The sequence below is a fragment of the Tachyglossus aculeatus genome, chromosome 22, assembly GCF_015852505.1.
Source record: "Tachyglossus aculeatus isolate mTacAcu1 chromosome 22, mTacAcu1.pri, whole genome shotgun sequence".
Classification (NCBI taxonomy): domain Eukaryota; kingdom Metazoa; phylum Chordata; class Mammalia; order Monotremata; family Tachyglossidae; genus Tachyglossus; species Tachyglossus aculeatus.
The window spans coordinates 36,644,924-36,667,861 of NC_052087.1; the positions used below are offsets into that span (position 1 = coordinate 36,644,924).

The window sequence follows — 22,938 nt, forward strand, 5'->3', positions numbered from 1 at the left end:
ATAAATAGAGTAATAAATATGTACAAACATATATACAGGTGGTGTGGGGAAGGGAAGGAGGTAAGATGAGGCGATGGAGAGGGGGACGAGGGGGAGCGGAAGGAAGGGGCTCAGTCTGGGAAGGCCTCCTGGAGGAGGTGAGCTCTTAGTAGGAAGTGACTTGCCCAAAGTCACCCAGGTGACAGTTGGCGGAGCCGGGATTTGAACCCATGACCTCTGACTCCAAAGCCCATGCTCTTTCCACTGAGCCACGCTGCTTCCCTCCGCTGGCCCCTTGCCCAGCCCGTCTGACCTCCACCTGCCCTCTAAGACCCGAAGTACACCTAGGGCAACCTTAATGATGATAAAAATAACAACAACAACTGTGGTATTTGTTAAGCGCTTACTGCGTGCCAAACATTGGGGTAGATACAAGTTAACTGGGCCACAAACCCTGTCTCTCATGGAGCTCAGAGTCTAAGGAGGAGGGAGAAGGGGGAATGAAATCCAGTTTTACAGATAGAAAACTGAGGCCCAGAGAAGTTAAGTGACTTGCCCACGGTTGCAGAGCGGATGAAGAGCGGCGATTAGAACCCAGTTCCTCTGACTCCCAAGCCCATGGCTCTTTCCACTAGACTGCAAGATCCCTCTAGACTGGAAGCTCACTGTGGGCGGAAAACGTGTCTACCACCTCTGTTATGCCACTATACTGGACTCTCCCAAGCACTTAGTACAGTGCTTTGCACCCAATAAGTGCTCAATAAATATGACTGACTGATTGATTGAAGGGACTTCACCTCCCTTCTGTCCTCCAGCCCAGCCCGCACCCTCCGCTTTCTGCCGCCACTAACCTCCTCACTGTACCTCGTTCTCAATCGTATTTATTGAGCGCTTACTGTGTGCAGAGCACTGCACTGAGCGCTTGGGAAGTACAAGTTGGCGGCCTGTCCCGCCGTCGACCCCCGGGATGCCCTCCCTCCGCACATCCGCCAAGCTGGCTCTCTTCCTCCCTTCAAAGCCCTACTGCGTGGCTCAGTGGAAAGAGCCCGGGCTTTGGAGTCAGAGGTCAGGGGTTCGAATCCCGACTCCGCCACATGTCTGCTGTGTGACCTTGGGCAAGTCACTTAACTTCCCTGAGCCTCGGTTACCTCACCTGTAAAATGGGGATTAAGACTGTGAGCCCCCCATGGGACAACCTGATCACCTTGTATCCCCACAGCGCTTAGAACAGTGCTTTGCACACAGTAAGTGCTTAATAAATGCCATTATTATTATTATTATCATTATTATTATTATTACTGAGAGCTCACCTCCTCCAGGAGGCCTTCCCAGACTGATCCCCCTTTTTCCTCTCCTCCTCCCCATCCCTCCCACCCTACCTCCTTCCCCTCCCCCCAGCACTTGTATCTATATTTGTACAGATTTATTACTCTATTTCTTTTCCTTGTATATATTTACTACTCTATTTTGTTAATGATGTGTATTTAGCTACAATTCTATTTATTCTGATGGCATTGACACCCGTCCACATGGAGCCCGGGCTTTGGAGCCGGAGGTCATGGGTTCAAATCCCGGCTCCCCCGCTTGTCGGCTGTGTGACTTTGGGCAAGTCACTTCACTTCTCTGGGCCTCAGTGACCTCATCTGTAAAATAGGGATTAAGACTGTGAGCCCCATGTGGGACAACCTGATCACCCTGTAAACTCCCCAGCGCTTAGAACAGTGCTTTGCACAGAGTAAGCGCTTAATAAATGCCATCATTATTATTATTATTTGTTTTGTTCTCTGTCTCCCCCTTCTAGACGGTGAGCCTGCCGTTGGGTAGGGACTGTCTCTCTATGTTGCCGACTTGTACTTCCCAAGCGCTTAGTCCAGTGCTCTGCACACAGCACGCGCTCAATAAATACTGAATGAATGAATGAACGATTGCTAGGCCATTCAGCTTTTTCAGGAGGCCTTGGGGGCTTTTCCTCTGGGGGCCCATCGGATTCCTTCATTCATTCAATCGTATTTATTGAGCGCTTACTGTGTGCAGAGCACTGTACTAAGCGCTTGACCTTCCCCAGCCTCTGAGGGGCTTTCACGGCAGAGCAGCATCTTCTAACGGACAGAGCACGATCCGGGAGTCAAAGGATCCAGATTCGAATCCCGGCTCCGCCACCTGTCTGCTCGGTGACCTTGGGCAAGTCACTTCACTTCTCTGTGCCTCAGTGATTCCTCTGTAAAATACTCTCCCTCCTTCCCCCTCGGCAAACCAGACAGGACCTAAGGCAGGGGCCTCGGGGCCCGTCCGCAGCGGGCAGGATTGTGGCGGGGGGCAACGGGGGAGAATCGGGCTCATGGCAGGCTTAGCCTCCCGTACTTTGGGGCTAGCGGTCGGGTGATGCTGCCGGATCGGTCGCGCAGGTCATCATCATCATCATCAATCGTATTTATTGAGCGCTTACTATGTGCAGAGCACCGGACGAAGCACTTGGGAAGTACAAATTGGCAACATCTTGAGACAGTCCCTACCCAACAGCGGGCTCACAGGGGGAGACAGAGAACAGAACCAAACATACCAACAAAATAAGAGTAGATATGAACAATAGATATCATCATCATCAATCGTATTTACTGAGCGCTTACTGTGTGCAGAGCACTGGACGAAGCGCTTGGGAAGTGCAAATTGGCAACATCTAGAGACAGTCCCTACCCAACAGCTGGCTCACAGTCTAAAAGGGGGAGACAGAGAACGGAACCAAACATACTAACAAAATAAAATAAATAGAATAGATATGAATAGATATCATCATCATCAATCGTATTTATTGAGCGCTTACTATGTGCAGAGCACCGGACTAAGCGCTTGGGAAGTACAAATTGGCAACATCTAGAGACGGTCCCTACCCAACAGCGGGCTCACAGGGGGAGACAGAGAACAGAACCAAACATACCAACAAAATAAAATAAATAGAATAGATATGAACAATAGATATCATCATCATCAATCGTATTTACTGAGCGCTTACTGTGTGCAGAGCACTGGACGAAGCGCTTGGGAAGTACAAACTGGCAACATCTAGAGACAGTCCCTACCCAACAGCGGGCTCACAGTCTAAAAGGGGGAGACAGAGAACGGAACCAAACATACTAACAAAATAAAATAAATAGAATAGATATGAATAGATATCATCATCAATCGTATTTATTGAGCGCTTACTATGTGCAGAGCACTGGACTAAGCGCTTGGGACGTCCAAGTTGGCAACATCTAGAGACGGTCCCTACCCAACAGCGGGCTCACAGTCTAGAATGGAAGTCAGAAGGCTCCACCGCTTGTCTGCTGGGCACCTTCACTTCTCTGGGCCTCGGTTACCTCGTCTGTAAAATGGGGATTAAGACTGTGAGCCCCATGCGGGGACAGGGACCGTGTCCAACCTGGTTAAGTTGTAGCTACCCCAGGGCGGAGTACGGTGCCTGACACGTGGCAAGCGCTTAACAAATATCCCCACAGCACCTGTATATATGTTTGTACAGATTTATTACTCTACTTATTTTACTTGTACATATTTATTATTCTATTCTTTTGTTAAACTTTTGTTAACCCTCATCCCTCTCCATCCCCTCATCTTACCTCCTTCCCTTCCCCACAGCACCTGTATATATGTATATATGTTTGTACATATTTATTACTCTATTTATTTATTCATTTTACTTGTACATATCTATTCTATTTATTTTATTTTGTTAGTACGTTTGGTTTTGTTCTCTGTCTCCCCCTTTTAGACTGTGAGTCCACTGTTGGGTAGGGACTGTATATGTTGCCAACTTGTACTTCCCAAGCACTTAGTACAGTGCTCTGCACACAGTAAGCGCTCAATAAATATGACTGATTGATTAACGATGTGCACCTAGCTTTATTTCTATTTATTCTGACGACTTGATACCTGTCCACATGTTTTGTTTTGTTGTCTGGCTTCCCCTTCTAGACTGTGAGCCCGTCGTCAGGTAGAGACGGTCTCTATATGTTGCCGGCTTGTACTTCCCAAGTGCTTAGTACAGTGCTCTGCGCACAGTAAGCGCTCAACAAATACAACTGAATTGAATGAATAAAATGGTGATTAAGACTGCAAGCTCTCTCTAGATGTAAGCTTGTTATGGGCAGGGAATGTGTCTACTTAATTGTTACATTATACTCTCCCAAGTGCTTAGTGAAGTGCTTTGCACACAGTAAGCATTCGATAAATACGACTGACTGACTGAATAATAATAATAATAATAATGGTATTTGTTAAGCGCTTACTACGTGCAAAGCTTTGCACACAGTAAGCATTCGATAAATACGACTGAATGAATGAATGAATCAATCAATCAATCGTATTTATTGAGCGCTTACTGTGTGCACAGCACTTTACTAAGCGCTTGGGAAGTACAGGTTGGCAACATATAGAGACGGTCCCTACCCAACAGTGGACTCACAGTCTAGAACGGGGAGACAGACAACAAAACAAAACATATTAACAAAATAAAATAAATAGAATAAATATGTACAAATAAAACAGAGTAATAAATACATACAAACATATATACATATATATAGGTGCTGTATATATATAAATTCAATCGTATTTATTGAGCACTTACTGTGTGCAGAGCACTGTACTATTCATTCAATCGTATTTATTGAGCGCTTACCGTGTGCAGAGTACAGTACTAAGCGCTTGGGAAGTACAAGTCGGCAACATAGAGAGACGGTCCCGATGAATAATAATAATAATAATGATGGTATTTGTTAAGCGCTAACTACATGCAAAGCACTGTTCTAAGCGCTGGGGGAGGTTACAAGGTGATCAGGTTGTCCCATGGGGGTTCACAGTTTTAATCCCCATTTTCCAGATGAGGTAACTGAGGTCCAGACAAGTGAAGCGGCTTGCCCGAAGTCACACAGCTGACAGTTGGCGGAGCCGGGATTTGAACCCGTGACCTCTGACTCCAAAGCCCGGGCTCTTTCCACTGAGCCCCGCTTGCATGGACTGTGTCCAATCTGATTAGCCTGTAGCGACCTCAGCACTTAGTCTAGAGCTTGGCACCTAGTAAGTGCTTCGATAGCATTAGGAAAACAAAACAAAACTCACAGACTTGACCTGGAGGAAGGGAAGGTACTTAGTTTGGACAGGGAGTCGATTCTGGGGCGGAAGAGGAGAGGAGCTGGAACTTTAAGGGGTGACGGATGCCTTCACTCAAGCAATCAATGGAAAGAGCACGGGCTTTGAAGTCAGAGGTCTTGGGTTCAAATACCGGCTCCATCAATTGTCAGCTGTGTGACTTTGGGCAAGTCACTTAACTTCTCTGTGCCTCAGTTACCTCATCTGTAAAACGGGGATTCAGACTCTGAGCCCCACCTGGGACAAACTCATCACCGTGTAACCTCCCCGGTGCTTAGAACAGTGCTTTGCACATAGTAAGCGCTTAATAAATGCCATTATTATTATTATTATTATTATTATTAATTAACAGGAAAGACAGAGTCCCAGAGCACCATGCACAAGCAGATCACCCTTCAATTAATCAATCAGTAAACTAAAGAAGCAGCGTGGCTCAGTGGAAGGGGCCCGGGCTTGGGAGTTAGAGATCAAGGGTTCGAATCCCTGCTCTGCCAATTGTCAGCTATGTGACTTTGGGCAAGTCGCTTCACTTCTCTGTGCCTCAGTTCCCTCATCTGTCAAATGGCGATTAAGACTGTGAGCCCCATGTGGGACATCCTCCCCAGCGCTTAGAACAGTGCTTTGCACATAGTAAGCGCTTAACAAATGCCATTATTATTATTATTAGAGAAGCAGCATGGCTTAGTGGCTTAGCATAGGCCTGGGAGTGAGAAGGACCTGGGTTCTAATCCCAGCTCCACCACATGTCTGCTGTGTGACCTTGGGCAAGTCACTTCACTTCTCTGCGCCTCAGAGACCTCATCTGTAAACTGGGTTTAGGACTGTGAGCCCCACGAGGGACAGGGACTGTGTCCAACCTGATTAACTCCTGTCTACCCCAGTACACAGAACAGTGCTGGGCACGTACTAAGCGCTTAACAAGTACCATTATTATTATTACCATTATTATTAATTATTAAGCACCCGGGAGAGATCAGAAGAGTTTGAAGATTAGATCCCCGCTGGAATCCAATCGCAATGAACGAGCTGCCTCAGACGGGCCCTGGGGACGGAGAAGCAACACACAATTTGCAATGGAGCAGGAAAAGTCAGGGAGCGGAGAATCCACCGAGTCAGCACGGGATTTCTGGAGAAACATAACAGCTGCTTTAAAGCAAGCTTGGTTAATGTGTCCAGAGGGAGGGGGGCGGAGATGGGTGTGTGTGTGTGTGTGTCTGTGTGGTTGTGGGGGGGGGGGGCCCACATGCGGCTTTCACAAATCCCCTATGAGGGAAGAGGCAGACAACGGCTAAGGCTGGCTGCAGTACAAGGGAAGAAGGAGAAACTGATGACTCTAAACCCTCTCTGAGGCTGACCTGCTTTCCCTCCCTCGGCCCGCACCTCCCCTCTCCGGCCCCCCACCTTCAGCTAGGAAAATAAACACCGGGATAAAAAGCTGGAACCACGGGGAAGCAACCAAAACCCAAGCGGCGGCGGCTGGGCTGGAGTCAGCCAGAGTTCACAGAGGAAAAATGTTAAACGATGAGCCAATCTGCAAGTCCCGGCCACCCCTCTCCGAGCATGAAAGACCCCACTCTCCCTCTGGCTCAGGTCTGGGCCTTCCCTTCATGGCTCCTGCCAGTCGGGACATCTCCATGTGGTCCCGAAGATGGGGCTCCTGGAAGGCAACAGAAGATGGGCCCTTGGGAATGGGCAGAGACGCCATTCCCACCCGCCGGGAGGGGATGCGACGCCCGACCAAACGGTCATCGCTTGCGCCGGTAACCATCCATTCGCCTCTCCCGAACCCCTTCCCTCCTCATCCTTTGGGGTTTCCCCTCATCCAGGGAGCGGGACGCGGCAGGCCGGCATCGGGCCCGGCCTCCAGTTCATACAGGAAGGGCCTTGCTTGGTCCGTTTCCTCAGGAAATGAGCCGGGCCCGTTGGAAAACTGCAGACCCTGCAACTCCTTTCCCGCCCCACCCACCCCTAGCTCTGTTTGCCACAGACCTCGAGACCTCCCTTGCTTCCCCCCGAAGGAAGAAAAAGCCAAAATGCAAAAGCTCAGGAGAAATTCGGAGTGTCTGGCTCACGCCCACGGACTCCCGTAGAGGTCGGCCTGTTGAGCGGAACCGACGACGGAAAGACTTTGCACTTCTCTTCCTCGGTCTGTGGAGCTGCCACAAGACCACCACCATTCGTTCATTCAATCGGATTTATCGAGCGCTTACTGTGTGCAGAGCACTGTACTAAGCGCTTGGGAAGTACAAGTCGGCAGCATATAGAGACGGTCCCTACGCAACAGCGGGCTCACAGTCTAGAAGTGGGGAGACAGACAACAAAATGTGGACAGGTGTCAGGGCATCAGAATAAATAGAAATAAAGCTAGATGCACATAAAGCTAGATTCTTGGGGAATGTGAGTGGGCCTTGTTGCCCCCCAAACTTGGCCCCACTCAATGTGGTCAAAACTCTTGGGCCCCAGCACTTAGAACAGTGCTTTGCACATGGTAAGAGCTTAATAAAATGCCACTATTATTATTATTGTTATAAATATGGGGGGAAAAAACAGGGCAGCATGGCCTAGTAGAAAGAGTCCGGGACTGGGCTCTAATCCCAGCTTTGCCACGTGTCTGCTGGGGGACTTTGGGCAAGTTATGACTTCTCTAGGCCTCAGTTTCCTCATCTGTAAAATGAGGATTCAATACTAGTTCTCCCTCCTACTTGGGCTGTGAGCCCCATTTGGGAAAGGGACTGTGTGCCTCCTGATTAACTTGGATCTGCCCCAGGATTTAGAACAGTGCTTGACATGTAGTACGTAACAACTAGTACTATTAATGTTATTATTATTATTATCTTAAAAGTCTGGAATGCCACAGGAGAAACCCGCTATCCTGGGATATTAGCATCTCTCCCTCTGCCTTCCTCCCAACATCCTTATCATCAATCGTATTTATTGAGCACTTACTGTGTGCAGAGCACTGTACTAAGCGCTTGGGAAGTACAAGTTGGCAACACATAGAGACAGTCCCTACCCAACAGTGGGCTCACAGTCTAAAGTCCCCTTCTGCTTCCTGATGGCTCTCCCAAAGAGACCCCCATGAGAGGAGGGGAGGGGAGGGGCCCACCTGCTAGAAGTGGCTCAGTCTGGATGCTCCCTTAGCTGAGGGATGGAGTTGGGTGCTAGCAGGGTCCCGTAGACCACCCGAAATCCTCTGGGCCCAACTTTTCCACTCTGTCTTCCCCGCCTTCCGGCTGAACTAAATCTCCCAGATTTACTCCTGCTAATCTCATCCTGGGCATCAATCCTTTCTAATGGCTTTATGGCTGAACTCAGAATTCCCTTTTGTTGGGGGCAGCTTTGAGCTAATGGAGCGCCCAAACCTGGCTCCATCCCTCTGGGAAAGAGGCAGGATGTGCCTGAGTCCTGGGATGGAAGGAGGGAAGAGTCTCGCTCTTCCTTGCCCCCATCCTGAGGGCTTCCATCTATTTGGCCCCCTCCCACTCTCTCCTTACTTTAACAGACGGCTCCCCCAAATCCCTGCCCTCCCACTATCAGTCCCCCCAACCCGGATGGCAGGATGGCTTCTCCTCTCCCAACCAAGTATGGGCTTAGGCTGACTTTTCCTTCCCTCCTCTTCTCCCAGGAGACCTCAGGCTGCAAACTCTCCACTCGCCCTGGTGTCGATCCTGCCTCCACGAGGAAGTACATCCAAGCGCTTAGTACAGTGCTCTGCACACAGTGATCACTCAATAAATACCTTGATTGACTGCGCCCATGGGGTTGGCTCATGGCTTCACCCCCATAGCTTTGTGGGTCCACAGGGAGTTAGGGCTAGCCCGCCTCATGGAGCCAGAAAGTGGCTCCACCACTTGCCCCCCACCATCAGGAGGAGGAAATAGTCACCGCTGACACTTTTCTTCTCCTCCCTGGGCCGCAGGGCTGGGCATGAGTGGATCTTTTAAACTGTGAGCCCACTGTTGGGTAGGGACTGTCTCTATATGTTGCCAATTTGTACTTCCCAAGCGCTTAGCACAGTGCTCTGCACATAGTAAGCGCTCAATAAATACGATTGATGATGATGATGATCCTGCCACTCCCGACCCACGCCCCGGTCGGCGGATGCCGGCCTGAAAGTGGCCTGGCCCTTGGGCGTCTCCAGAGCTCTGATCCCATCCTGTCTCTGGTGGATTTCCCGGGATGCCTGGGGAGCAGCAGGGCGAAGAGAAGGAAGAAGAGGTAAAGAGACGGGGTGGAGGAGGAGAGGGTGGAGGGGCTTTCAGGACGGCCCACGCGGGTCGATTCCGCTGTAGCTTTTGGATTCGAGGAAAGGAGGGGTGGATGCAGGGATGGGGCAGGCAAGTTGGAGCTTCCTACTCCTCGGAAACCAGGCTCGATCCAGATCGACGAAGCGGGACTGGTTCAATCTGAGGACAACAGCCTAGTGTGGGCCACAGCTCCGGGATCCCGGCTCAGCAGCTTCCCGGCCAACTGCCGCCCAACGGGGCCTCCCTCCCACTCCGATCTTGGCTCTCCCAAGGCATTTGCAGTGCCCTGGGAAGCAGCCAAGGGGACAGACAATCCCCGCCACGGTGTGCTGACCGGCCAAGGGTTGACGGGGCAGAAACGGAGGACGGGGGCTGATTTCTAACACAGATTCCTGACAACTGGTGGCCAACACCATTCCTCATTAGGTAAAATTCCCACTAAAGGGCTCTTTTGCTCTCCCGACGGCTTCTGACATCCTGACATTAGGATGGCAGATGCTTGGGCTGACCAGCCAAACCTGGGAAGGCACTGGATCCTACTTAACGACATCAGGTTGGTTCACCAAGTTGTCAAGTCACTTAACTTCCCCGTGCCTCAGCTTCCGTATCTGTAAAATGGGAATCCGACATCCGTTCTCCATCCTACATAGACTGTGATTCCCATCTGTGACAGGGATCGCATCCAACTCGATTGACTTGTATCTATCCCGCCGCCTAGTACAGTGCTTGGCAAGTAAGTGCTTAAGAAATAAGAAAGAAGTGCAAGAGAAGCAGCGTGGCTCAGTGGAAAGAGACCACGCTTTTGAGTCAGAGGTCATGGGTTCTAATTCTGCCTCTGCCAATTGTCAGCTGTGTGACTTTGGGCAAGTCGCTTCACTTCTCTGTGCCTCAGTGACCTCATCTGTAAAATGGGGATGAAGACTGTGAGCCCCGTGTGGGACAACCTGATCACCTTGTAACCTCCCCAGTGCTTAGAACAGTGCTTTGCACATAGTAAGCGCTTAATAAATGCCATTATTGTTATTAAGAAATACCACAATTAATATTATTAATCATCTAAATGGGCACTAGGGAAATAACAAGGCTCTAACAAGGACAGATGAACAGACCCACCACTACGTATCTCTTAGTAATAGTATTTGTTAAGCACTGTGTGAAGCACTATACTAAGCACTGGGGCAGGTTCAAATACAATCCGATCACGATTTAGATTGTGAGCTTATCTCTAGACTGGGAGCTCGTTGCGGGCAGGGAATGTGTCTCCCAAGCCCTTAGTACGGTGCTTTGCACACAGTGAGTGCTCAGTAAAAATGATTGAATGAATGACTGATCAGACACAGATCCTACCTCACTTGGGGCTCTAGCAGTAGGGTAGGTCATTTGGCAAATTGTGTGTGCTGGAAAATGGGGAAATACGGTGTGGTCCCTAAAAAGAGTGTGTGTGTGTCTGGGGGGATGTGGAGGAAGAGGAAGGGATGAGTGGGGCCGGGGAAAACCACTGGATTGACATGGATCACTGAAAGAGAGAAGGCAGTGGTTTTTGAGAAATTACATCCTGATCATCATCATCATCATCAATCGTATTTATTGAGCGCTTACTATGTGCAGAGCACTGGACTAAGCGCTTGGGAAGTACAAATTGGCAACATATAGAGACAGTCCCTACCCAACAGTGGGCTCACAGTCTAAAAGGGGGAGACGGAGAACAAAACCAAACATACTAACAAAATAAAATAAATAGAATAGATTTGTACAAATAGAATAAATAAATAAATAAATGGAGTAAAAAAATATGTACAAACATATATACATACATACAGGTGCTGTGGGGAAGGGAAGGAGGTAAGATGGGGGGGATGGAGAGGGGGACGAGGGGGAGAGGAAGGAAGGGGCTCAGTCTGGGAAGGCCTCCTGATGGTTGGGAGAGAAGAGCCCAAGGCAGGTTCAACCACGAGACCATCCCTCCTGCCCCAGCATGGGACTAGAGGAGCCCTCTGTTTATTTTCATTTGTTTTCCAGCCTGGTTCAGGACAAAGACCAAAGGGCCTGGGAATCGGAAGACCTGGGTTCTGCTCTCAGCTCTGCCACGTCCTTGCTGTGTGACCCTGGACAAATCGCTTAACTTCTCTGTGCTTGTTACCTCAAATAATTACAACAATAATGATATAATAATAGTGCCACCATTCCTCCTACTAGGACATGCTGTTGTCTACTAGAGAAGAGAAGCAGCCTGGCTCAGCAGAAAGAGCCCGGGCTTGGGAGTCAGAGGTCATGGGTTCTAATCCTGGGTTCGCCACTTGTCAGCTGTGTGACTCGGGGCAAGTCTGTGCCTCAGTGACCTCATCTGTAAAATGGGGATTAAGCCTGTGAGTCCCATGTGGGACAACCTAACCACCTTTTATCCCCCCCAACGCTTAAAACAGTGCTTGGCACATAGTAAGCGCTTAACAAATGCCATCATTATTATTATTATTATTATCATTATTATTATTACTAGTTTGAGATTCTATAATCCGCCTCCACCTCTCCATCCAAGCGGCCACTAACCTGGCCCAGCCACTTGTCTTATCCTGGATCAGCCTCCTCGCTGACTTCCCGGCTTCCAGCCTCTTCTACTCCCCAGTCTATACTTCATGGGCTGCTCGGATAATAATAATAATAATAATAATAGCATTTATTAAGCACTTACTATGTGCAAAGCACTGTTCTAAGCGCTGGGGAGGTTACAAGGTGATCCCATGGGGGGTTCACAGTCCTAATCCTCATTTTACAGATGAGGTCACTGAGGCACAGAGAAGCAAAGTGACTTGCCCAAAGTCACAGAGCTGAGAAGCAGCGTGGCTCAGTGGAAAGAGCCTGGGCTTTGGAGTCAGATGTCATGGGTTCAAACCCCGGCTCCACCGTCAGCTGTGTGACGTTGGGCAAGTCACTTAACTTCTCTGTGCCTCAAAGACCTCATCTGTAAAAATGGAAATTAAGACTGTGAGCCCCCCAAGGGACAACCTGATCACCTTGTTACCTCCTCAGCGCTTAGAACAGTGCTTTGCACATAGTAAGCGCTTAATAAATGCCATTGTTATTATTATTATTGGCAGAGCGGGATTTGAACCCATGACCTCCAAAGCCCGTGCTCTTTTCCCTGAGCCACGCTGCTTCTCTGATCATTTTTCTTAAAATGATCTTCTTGGATCATTTTTCTAAAAACACCGCTTTGCCCGTGTGCCTCCCCGCCACTTCCAACGGTTGCCCATCCATCTCTGCATCATCCAGAAACTCCTGATCAGTGGTTTGAAGGCATTCAGCTCTCTCCCTACTACTTACCCCCTCCTCTCCCACTAGACCTCAGCTTGCACTCTACTTTTCCCTCAGGGCGACTCATTACGCCTCATTCTCAACTCCCCTAACACCAATGACGCTCACGCTCTCTTTTCCAGTCTGATACTCCCCTACCACTCCACATCTGGCAGACCATTGCTCTCCCCACTGTGGGCAGGGAATGGGTCTGTTTATTGTTATACTGCACTCTCCTGAGTGCTCTGCACACAGTAAGCACTCGATAAATATGACAGATTGACTGACTGTCCCAATCCTTGAGAAATATCATCTCCCCCTTGGGGGCCTTCCCTACTTGAGTCTAATCTCACTTCATATACCCCCTCAAACTCCACTTCAGCATCTCCCGAGAGCACTTATATACACATCTTGATAATAATAATAATTATGGCATTTGTTAAGTGCTTCCTCTGTGCAGAGCATTTTTCTAAGAGAAGGGGGAGATACAAGTATATCAGGGGACAGGTACTTGGGAGTTCACAGTCAAAGTAGGAGGGAGAACGGGTATTTATCACCAATGACCTTCTGCTTGCCAAATCCAACGGCTCCTACTCTATCCTAATCCTCGTCGACCTCTCAGCTGCCTTCGACACTGTGGACCACCCCCTTCTCCTCAACACGCTATCCAACCTTGGCTTCACAGACTCCATCCTCTCCTGGTTCTCCTCTTATCTCTCTGGCCATTCATTCTCAGACTCTTTTGTGGGCTCCTCCTCCCATCCCCTTACTGTGGGGGTTCCTCAAAGGTCAGTTCTTGGTCCCCTTCTGTTCTCTATCTACACTCACTCCCTCGGTGAACTCATTCGCTCCCACGGCTTCAACTATCATCTCTACGCTGATGACACCCAAATCTATGTCTCTGTCCCTGCTCTCTTTCCCTCCCTTCAGGCTCGCGTCTCCTCCTGCCTTCAAGACATCTCCATCCGGATGTCTGCCCGCCACCTAAAAACTCAACATGTCCAAGACTGAACTCCTTATCTTCCCTCCCAAACCCTGCCCTCTCCCTGACTTTCCCATCACTGTTGACGGCACTACCGTCCTTCCCGTCTCATAAGCCCGCAACCTCGGTGTCATCCTCGACTCTGCTCTCTCGTTCACCCCTCACATCCAATCCGTCACCAAAACCTGCTGGTCTCACCTCCGCAAAATCGCCAAGATCCGCCCTTTCCTCTCCGTCCAAACTGCTACCCTGCTGGTTCAATTTCTCATCCTATCCTGACTGGATTACTGCATCAGCCTCCTCTCTGATCTCCCATCCTCGTGTCTCTCCCCACTTCAATCCATACTTCACGCTGCTGCCCGGATCATCTTTGTGCAGAAACGCTCTGGGCATGTCACTCCCCTCCTCAAAAATCTCCAGTGGCTACAAATCAACCTAAGCATCAGGCAAAAACTCCTCACTTTAGGCTTCCAGGCTGTCCATCACCTCACCCCCTCCTACCTCACCTCCCTTCTGTCCTTATCCAACCCAGCCCGCACCCTCCGCTCTTCTGCCGCCGCTAACCTCCTCACCGTACCTCGTTCTCGCCTGTCCCGCCATCGACCCCCGGCCCACGTCCTCTCCCGGGCCTGGAATGCCCTCCCTCCGCCCATCCAATGCCAAGCTGGCTCTCTTCCTCCCTTCAAAGCCCTACTGAGAGCTCACCTCCTCCAGAAGGCCTTCCCAGAATGAGCCCCCTCCTTCCTCTCCCCCTCCTCCCCCTCCTATCTCCTTCCCCTCCCCACAGCACCTGTATATATGTTTGTACAGATTTATTACTCTATTTATTTTACTTGTACGTATTTACTATTCTATTTATTTTATTTTGTTAATATGTGTTGCTTTGTTGTCCGTCTCCCCCTTCTAGACTGTGAGCCTGCTATTGGGTAGGGACTGTCTGTATATGTTACCAACCTGTACTTCCCAAGCGCTTAGTACAGTGCTCTGCACACATTAAGCACTCAATAAATACAATTGAATGAATGACTTTCCCTTGCCTTCCTTTTAGAGTCTGCCTCCCCAGCTACATAAGACCCTTGAGGGCAGGGGTCATGTCTTCTATCAATCCATCGACGGTATTTACTGAGCACTTACTGTACTAAGGACTTGAGAAAGTACAATACAACGGAGTTTGTGGACGTGTTCCCTTCCCCTAATGAGTTTATAGCCCAGAGATGAGCTTATACTCTAACTCAACTGTGCTCTCCCAAGTGCTTAGCACAGTAATGGAAGGATGGATTCTTTCCTTGCCTCTTGAGTAATGAAGTCACCTAATTATTATGCTCCCTAACGACTGTGCCCCCCATTTTAACTGAGAGGCTACTGTCAGTTCTGATACTAATAACTGTAGTATTTGTTAAGTGCTTACTATGTGTCGAGCACTGTACTAATCTAAAGAAGCAGCGTGGCTCAGGGGAAAGAGCACGGGCTTTGGAGTCGGAGGTCACGGGTTCAAATCCCTGCTCTGCCAACTGTCAACTGTGTGACTTTGGGCAAGTCACTTAACTTCTCTGGGCCACAGTTCCCTCATCTGTAAAATGGGGATGAAGACTGGGAGCCCCTCGTGGGACAACCTGATCACCTTGTAACCTCCCCAGCGCTTAGAACAGTGCTTTGCACATAGTAAGCGCTTAATAAATGCCATTATTATTATTATTATTAATCTCTGAGGTAAATACAAGATCATCACTGTCCCACATGGGACTCACAGTCTAAGTAGGAAGGACAACAGGTATTAAATCCCCATTATGCAGATGACGGAACTGAAGCCGGCTCAGTGGAAAGAGCCTGGGCTTTGGAGTCAGAGGTCATGGATTCAAATCCCGGCTCCGCCACTTGTCAGCTGTGTGACTCTGGGCAAGTCACTTCACTTCTCTGTGCCTCAGTTCCCTCATCCGTAAAATGAGGGTGAAGACTGTGAGCCCCCCGTGGGACAACCTGATCACCTTGTAGCCTCCCCAGTGCTTAGAACAGTGCTTTGCACATAGTAAGCGCTTAATAAATGCCATCATAATTATTATTATTATTATTATTAAGTGACTTGTCCAAGGGCACACAGCAGATATGTGTCCCCCTTTTAGACTGTGAGCCCACTGTTGGGTAGGGACTGTCTCTATATGTTGCCAACTTGGACTTCCCAAGCGCTTAGTACAGTGCTCTGCACACAGTAAGTGCTCAATAAATACGATTGATGATGATGATGATGATATGTGGAGGAGCCGGGATTAGAACCCAAGTCATCTGATTCCCAAGCCCGGGCTTTTTCCACAGAGCCAAGCTGCTTCTCAGGGCATAAAGCATTTAAGATCGGTTGACAGACCTAAGTAGCCACCCGGGGCCTGAGAGAAACCACCTCTTCTATCCAATAGGGCTGTTCCATTTTCATGGAGATAATAATAATAATAATAATAATAAGAAGAAGAAGAATAATGGCATTTCTTAAGCGCTTACTATGTGCAAAGCACGTTCTAAGCTCTGGGGGGATAAAAGGTGATCAGGTTGTCCCACGTGGGACTCACAGTCTTCATCCCCATTTTATATATGGGGTAACTGAGGCTCAGAGAAGTGACTTGCCCAAGGTCACACAGCAGACATGTGGCGGAGCCAGGATTCGAACCCATGACCTCTGACTCCATAGCCTGTGCTCTTTCCACTGAGCCACGTTGCTTCTTCTAGACTGTGAGCCCACTGTTGGGTAGGGACTGTCTCTGTATGTTGCCAACTTGTACTTCCCAAGCGCTTAGTCCAGTGCTCTGCACACAGTAAGCGCTCAATAAATACGATTGATTGATTGATTCTAGACTGTGAGCCACTGCATATGATACCTCTGCTCCGGGCAGACCCTGCATTTGGCCTAGCGTTCTGGGTCATTCGTAGCAATTACCAGCGTGCCTCGGTGGAAAGAGCACGGGCTTGGGAGTCAGAGGACGTGGGTTCGAATCCCGGCTCCGCTACTTATCCGCTGTGTGTCCTTGGGCAAGCCACTTAACTTCTCTGCGCCTCAGTTACCTCATCTGTAAAATGGGGGTTAGACTGTGAGCCTCATGTGGGACAACCTGATTACCTTGTAGCTACCCCAGCACTTAGCAGTGCTTCAGCACATAGTAAGCATTTAAAAAATACCAGAATTATTAATAATAACTCTGATATTTGTTAAGCGCTTACTATGTGTCAGGCACTGTACTAAATGCTGCGGTAGAAGCAGCGTGGCTCAATGGAAAGAGCCCGGGCTTGGGAGCCAGAGGTCATGGGTTCAAATACTGGCTCTGCCACTTGTCAGCTGTGTGACTGTGGGCAGGTCACTTAACTGCTCTGTGCCTCAGTTCCCTCATCTGTAAAATGGGGATGAAGACTGTGAGCCCCCTGTGGGACAACCTGATCGCCTTGTAACCTCCCCAGCGCTTAGAACAGTGCTTTTCACATAGTAAGCACTTAATCACCGCCATTATTACGAGAAGCAGCGTGGCTCCGTGGAAAGAGCCCGGGCTTTGGAGTCAGAGGTCATGGATTCGAATCCCGGCTCCACCACAAGTCTGCTGTGTGACCTTGGGTAAATCACTTAACTTCTCTGAGCCTCAGTTACCTCACCTGTAAAATGGGGATTAAGACTGTGAGCCCCATGCGGGACAGGGACCGGACACGTGGTAAGCGCTTAACAAATATCATTTTTAAGAAGCAGGTCTCTGGGGAGGGAGGGAGGGAGACGACAAAGAGCGTTCTCCTCCCAGGTTTAAGCTCTGACGGGGGAGCATGGGCAGAGATTTTTGTCTTCTTCTAACTCAGTCCCACTGCCCGCGTCCGACACCCGATCCAGATAATAATAATAATAATAATAATAATGGCATTAATTAAGCGCTTACTATGTGCGAAGCACTGTTCTAAGCGCTGGGGAGGTTACAATAATAATAATAATGGCATTTGTTAAGCGCTTACTATGTGCAAAGCACTGTCCTAAGTGCTGGGGAGGTTACAAGGGGATCAGGTTGTCCCACAGGGGGGCTCACAGTCTTCACCCCCCATTTTACAGATGAGGGAACTGAGGCACAGAGCAGTGACTTGCCCAAAGTCACACAGCTGCCAATCGGTGGAGCCGGGATAGAAGACAACCCCGCATCACGCAATCCCCAACCATTCTGGGCCTTCAAGCTGCAGCTGGTCCTAATAATAATAATAATGATGATGATGGTATTTGTTAAGCGCTTCCTATGTGCCAGGCACTGTACTGAGTGCTGAGGTGGATACGGTGTTTGGCACATAGGAAGCGCTTAACAAATACCATCGTTATTATTACAATCAATCAATCGTATTTATTGAGCCGCTTAACAAATACCATCATTATTATTACAATCAATCAATCAATCGTATTTATTGAGCGCTTACTGTGTGCAGAGCACTGTACTGAGCGCTTGGGAAGTACACAAGCAAATTGGGTTGGACACAGTCCCTGTCCCACGTGGGGCTCACAGCCTCAATTCCCCATTTTACAGATGAGGTCACTGAGGCCCAGGGAAGTGAAGTGACTTGATTAAGGTCACACAGCAGACAAGTGGCGGGGGCGGAATTAGAACCCATGACCTTCTGACTCCCGGGCCCGAGTTCTTTCCGAGCAGTGTGGCTTGGTGGGAAAAGCCCGGGTTTGGGAGTCAGAGGTCGTGGGTTCTAATCCCGACCCTGCCGCTTATCAGCTGTGTGACTTTGGGCCAGTCACTTCACTTCTCAGAGTCAGAGAAGCAGCTCAGAGAAGCAGCACGGCTCAGTGGAAAGAGCACGGGCTATGGAGTCGGAGGTCAATCAATCAATCAATCGTATTTATTGAGCGCTTACTGTGTGCAGAGCACTGTACTAAGCGCTTGGGAAGTACAAGTTGGCGACACACAGAGACGGTCCCTACCCAACAGTGGGCTCACAGTCTAGAAGGGGGAGACAGAGAACAAAACCAAACGTATTAACAAAATAAAATAAATACAATAGATATATACAAGTAAAATAAATGAATAAATAGGTCATGAGTTCAAATCCCAGCTCCGCCACTTGGCAGCTGGGTGGCTTTGGGCAAGTCACTTCACTTCTCTGGGCCTCAGTGACCTCATCTGTCAAATGGGGATTAAGACTGTGAGTCCCCCATGGGACAACCTGATCACCTTGTAACCTCCCCAGCGCTTAATAATAATAATAATGACGGCATTTGTTAAGTGCTTACTATGTGCAAAGCACTGTTCAAAGTGCTGGAGGGGGATACAAGGTGATCAGGTGGTCCCACGGGGGGCTCACAGTCTTCACCCCCATTTTCCAGATGAGGTCACTGAGGCACAGAGAAGTGAAGTGACTTGCCCAGGGTCAATCAATCAATCAATTGTATTTATTGAGCACTTACTATGTGCAGAGCACTGTTCTAAGCGCTTGGGAAGTACAAATTGGCAACATCTAGAGACAGTCCCTACCCAACAGTGGGCTCACAGTCTAAAAGGGGTCACACAGCTGATAAGTGGTGGAGCCGGAATTTGAACCCATGACCTCTGATTCCCAAGCCCGTGCTCTTTCCATTGAGCCACACTGCTTAAAACGGTGCTTTGCACATAGTAAGCGCTTAATAAATGCCACCATTATTATTATTATTATTCTCCGTGCCTCAGAGACCTCATCTGTAAAATGGGGATGACGGCTGTGAGCCCCACAGGGGATAACCTGATTGCCTTGTATCTCCCCCAGCGCTTAGAACAGTGCTCGGCACATAGTAAGCACTTAACAAATACCAACATTATTATTATTATTATTATTATTACCAACATTATTATTATCCACTTAGCTTCTCCACGACCCAAGCTGGGAAGCCCTGTGCCTCTCTGTTCCCATCTCCGGGTGGGATTCCAGGCTGGGATGGGGAGGGGGGATTCACCAACCGGGAAATAATTCCTCCGGCCCTCCATCCGCATTTTGGTCCTCTGCCACCCTCCGCTCACCTCATTCCAAGCATCTTTGGGATCGGGATGGGAGTGGGAAGAGGGAAGGAGATGAAAAATGGAAGTTTCTGCAAGAGTCCAGGTCCCACTGAGCGGCGGGGTGGGAGACTGTGAGCCCGCTGTTGGGTAGGGACTGTCTCTAGATGTTGCCAACTTGGACTTCCCAAGCACTTAGTACAGTGCTCTGCACACAGTAAGCACTCAATAAATACGATTGATTGATGGATTGATTGAGGGGGAGGCAGGAATTTTGGCAGATCCCAGGAAAGAGGCAGGTTGGCCGGCCCCCGCATTCATTCAATCGTCTTTCTTGAGCGCTTACTGTGTGCAAAGCACTGTACTGAGCGCTTGCGAAGTCCAATACAGCAATAAAGAGAGACGATCCCTGCCTGTAACGGGCTCACGTCTGGGTGGGGGGAGACGGGCATCAGTACAAGTAAACAGGCATCGATATCAATAAATGGAATTATATATATATATATATATATATATGTGTGTGTGTATATATATGTGTGTGTATATATATATGTGTGTGTGTGTGTATATATATACATATATATATATATGTATATATATACACACGCATGTGCATATATATATACATATACACACATATATATATATATACATAGTGGAAAGAGCAGGGACTTGGGAGTCAGAGGTCATGGGTTCTAATCCCGCCTCTGCCACCTGTCAGCTATGTGACTTTGGGCAAGTCACTTCACTTCTCTGGGCCTCAGTTCCCTCATCAGTAAAATGGGGATGAAGGCTGTGAGCCCCATGTGGGACAACCTGACTACCTTGCATTCCCCCCCAGCGCTTAGAACAGTGCTTGGCACATAGTAAGCCCTTAACAAATACCATCATCATTATTATTATTATTATTAGAAGTGCTGCAGGGAGTGGGGGGGGAAGAGCAAAGAGGGCGGGTTGGGGTAACGTGGAAGGGAGGGGGAGCTCTTTATCTGTTGCCAAATTGTACTTTCCAAGCGCTTAGTCCAGTGCTCTGCACACAGTAAGTGCTCAACAGAGACGATTGAATGAATGAATGAATAATAATCATGTTGGCATTTGTTAAGCGCCTACTATGTGCCGCGCGGCTTCTCTCGTGACGCCGCTTAGAACAGTGCTCGGCACATAATAAGCGCTTAACGAACGGCATCATGGTGGTGCTGCTGGGTAGGGCCTGTCTCTATAGGTTGCCAATTTGGACTTCCCAAGCGCTTAGTCCAGTGCTCTGCACACAGTAAGCGCTCAATAAATACGACTGATGATGCTGCTGCTGCTGCTGCCGCTTGTCTGGTGGTGATCAATCAGTCAATCAACCGTATTTACTGAGCGCTTACTGTGTGCAGAGCACTGGACTAAGCGCTTGGGAAGTCCAAGTTGGCAACATCTAGAGACGGTCCCTACTCAACAGTGGGCTCACAGTCTAAAAGGGGGAGACAGAGAACAGAACCAAACATACCAACAAAATAAAATAGAATAGATATGAACAATAGATATCATCATCATCAGTCGCATTTATTGAGCGCTTACTATGTGCAGAGCACTGTACTAAGCGCTTGGGAAGTACAAATTGGCAACATCTAGAGACAGTCCCTACCCAACAGTGGGCTCACAGGGGAAGACAGAGAACAGAATCAAACATACCAACAAAATAAAATAAATAGAATAGATATGAACAATAGATATCATCATCATCAATCGTATTTACTGAGCGCTTACTACGTGCAGAGCACTGTACTAAGCGCTTGGGAAGTACAAGTTGGCAACGTCTAGAGACAGTCCCTACCCAACAGCGGGCTCACGGTCTAAAAGGGGGAGACAGAGAACAGAACCAAACATACTAACAAAATAAAATAAATAGAATAGATATGAACAATAGATATCATCATCATCAATCGTATTTACTGAGCGCTTACTACGTGCAGAGCACTGTACTAAGCGCTTGGGAAGTACAAGTTGGCAACATCTAGAGACAGTCCCTACCCAACAGCGGGCTCGCAGTCTAGAAGAGGGAGACAGACAACAGAACCAAACATACAAACAAAATAAAATAAATAGAATAGATATGAACAATAGATATCATCATCATCAACCGTATTTATTGAGCGCTTACTGTGTGCAGAGCACTGGACTAAGCGCTTGGGAAGTCCAAGTTGGCAACATCTAGAGACGGCCCCTACCCAACAGCGGGCTCACAGGGGGAGAACAGAACCAAACATACCAACAAAATAAAATAAAATAAACAGAATAGATATGAACAATAGATATCATCATCATCATCAATCGTATTTATTGAGCGCTTACTGTGTGCAGAGCACTGGACTAAGCGCTTGGGAAGGACAAGTTGGCAACATATACAGTCCCTACCCACCAGTGGGCTCACAGTCTAAAAGGGGTGACAGGGAACTAAACCAAACATACCAACAAAATAAAATAAATAGAATAGATATGAATAGGTATCATCATCAATTGCATTTATTGAGCGCTTACTATGTGCAGAGCACTGTACTAAGCGCTTGGGAAGTACAAATTGGCAACATCTAGAGACAGTCCCTACCCAACAGTGGGCTCACAGTCTAAAAGGGGGAGACAGAGAACAGAACCAAACATACTAACAAAATAAATAGAATGCTGTCGGCCCTACCCTCTCCACATGGTGTCCGTCCTGTCCGGTCCGGGGCTCCTGCACCAAAGCAGCGGCTGCAGCCCAGGCGCCCATGCAACGGAGCTCCTGCACCGCGGCTCTGCGGCAACGGCCGCTGCACGCGCGCCCGCCGCGCGCCGCGCTCCGGGGGGGGGGGGGGGGGGGGCACGTGGGCCGCGGAGGGCGGGCGCGCGCGCGCCCGGCACGTGCCCGGACACGCCCACCGCTCGCCATTGGCCGCCTGCCGCCGCTGGCCACGCCCACCGACCGACGTTGGCCACGCCCACTCTCCCGCTATTGGCCCCGCCCGAAATTGACCACGCCCGTGCGCGACCATGACCATGGCCACGCCCACACTCCCGCCACTGGCCACGCCCCGCCCGACATTGACTACGTCCATGCGCGACCATGGCCACGCCCACACTCCCGCCATTGGCCACGCCCCTGCGAGACCGTGGCCACGCCCACTCTCCCGCTATTGGCTACATCCCTGAGGGACCGTGGCCACGCCCACTCCCCCCCGCCCCTCCCGACATTGATCACGCCCCTGAGCGACCGTGGCCACGCCCACTCTCCTGCAATTGGCCACGCTCCCGAAAAACCATGACCACGCCCACTCCCCCGCCACTGGCCACGCCCACC

The 22,938-nt window shown here is 49.2% G+C and overlaps 1 protein-coding gene across 7 annotated transcripts in view; it reads right to left on the bottom strand.

Annotated features, from left to right (window-relative positions):
* Positions 1 to 22,405, bottom strand: part of RAB3IL1 (RAB3A interacting protein like 1) — a 58,042-nt gene extending 35,637 nt beyond the window's left edge. For all 7 annotated transcript variants that reach the window (XM_038764528.1, XM_038764526.1, XM_038764525.1 and 4 more), the window contains exon 1: positions 22,297 to 22,405. In XM_038764528.1, coding sequence (XP_038620456.1) covers positions 22,297 to 22,307 — 11 coding nt within the window. In that variant the 5' untranslated portion in view covers positions 22,308 to 22,405. The remainder of the gene's footprint in view (positions 1 to 22,296) is intronic.
* Between the last annotated feature and the right edge of the window lie 533 nt (positions 22,406 to 22,938).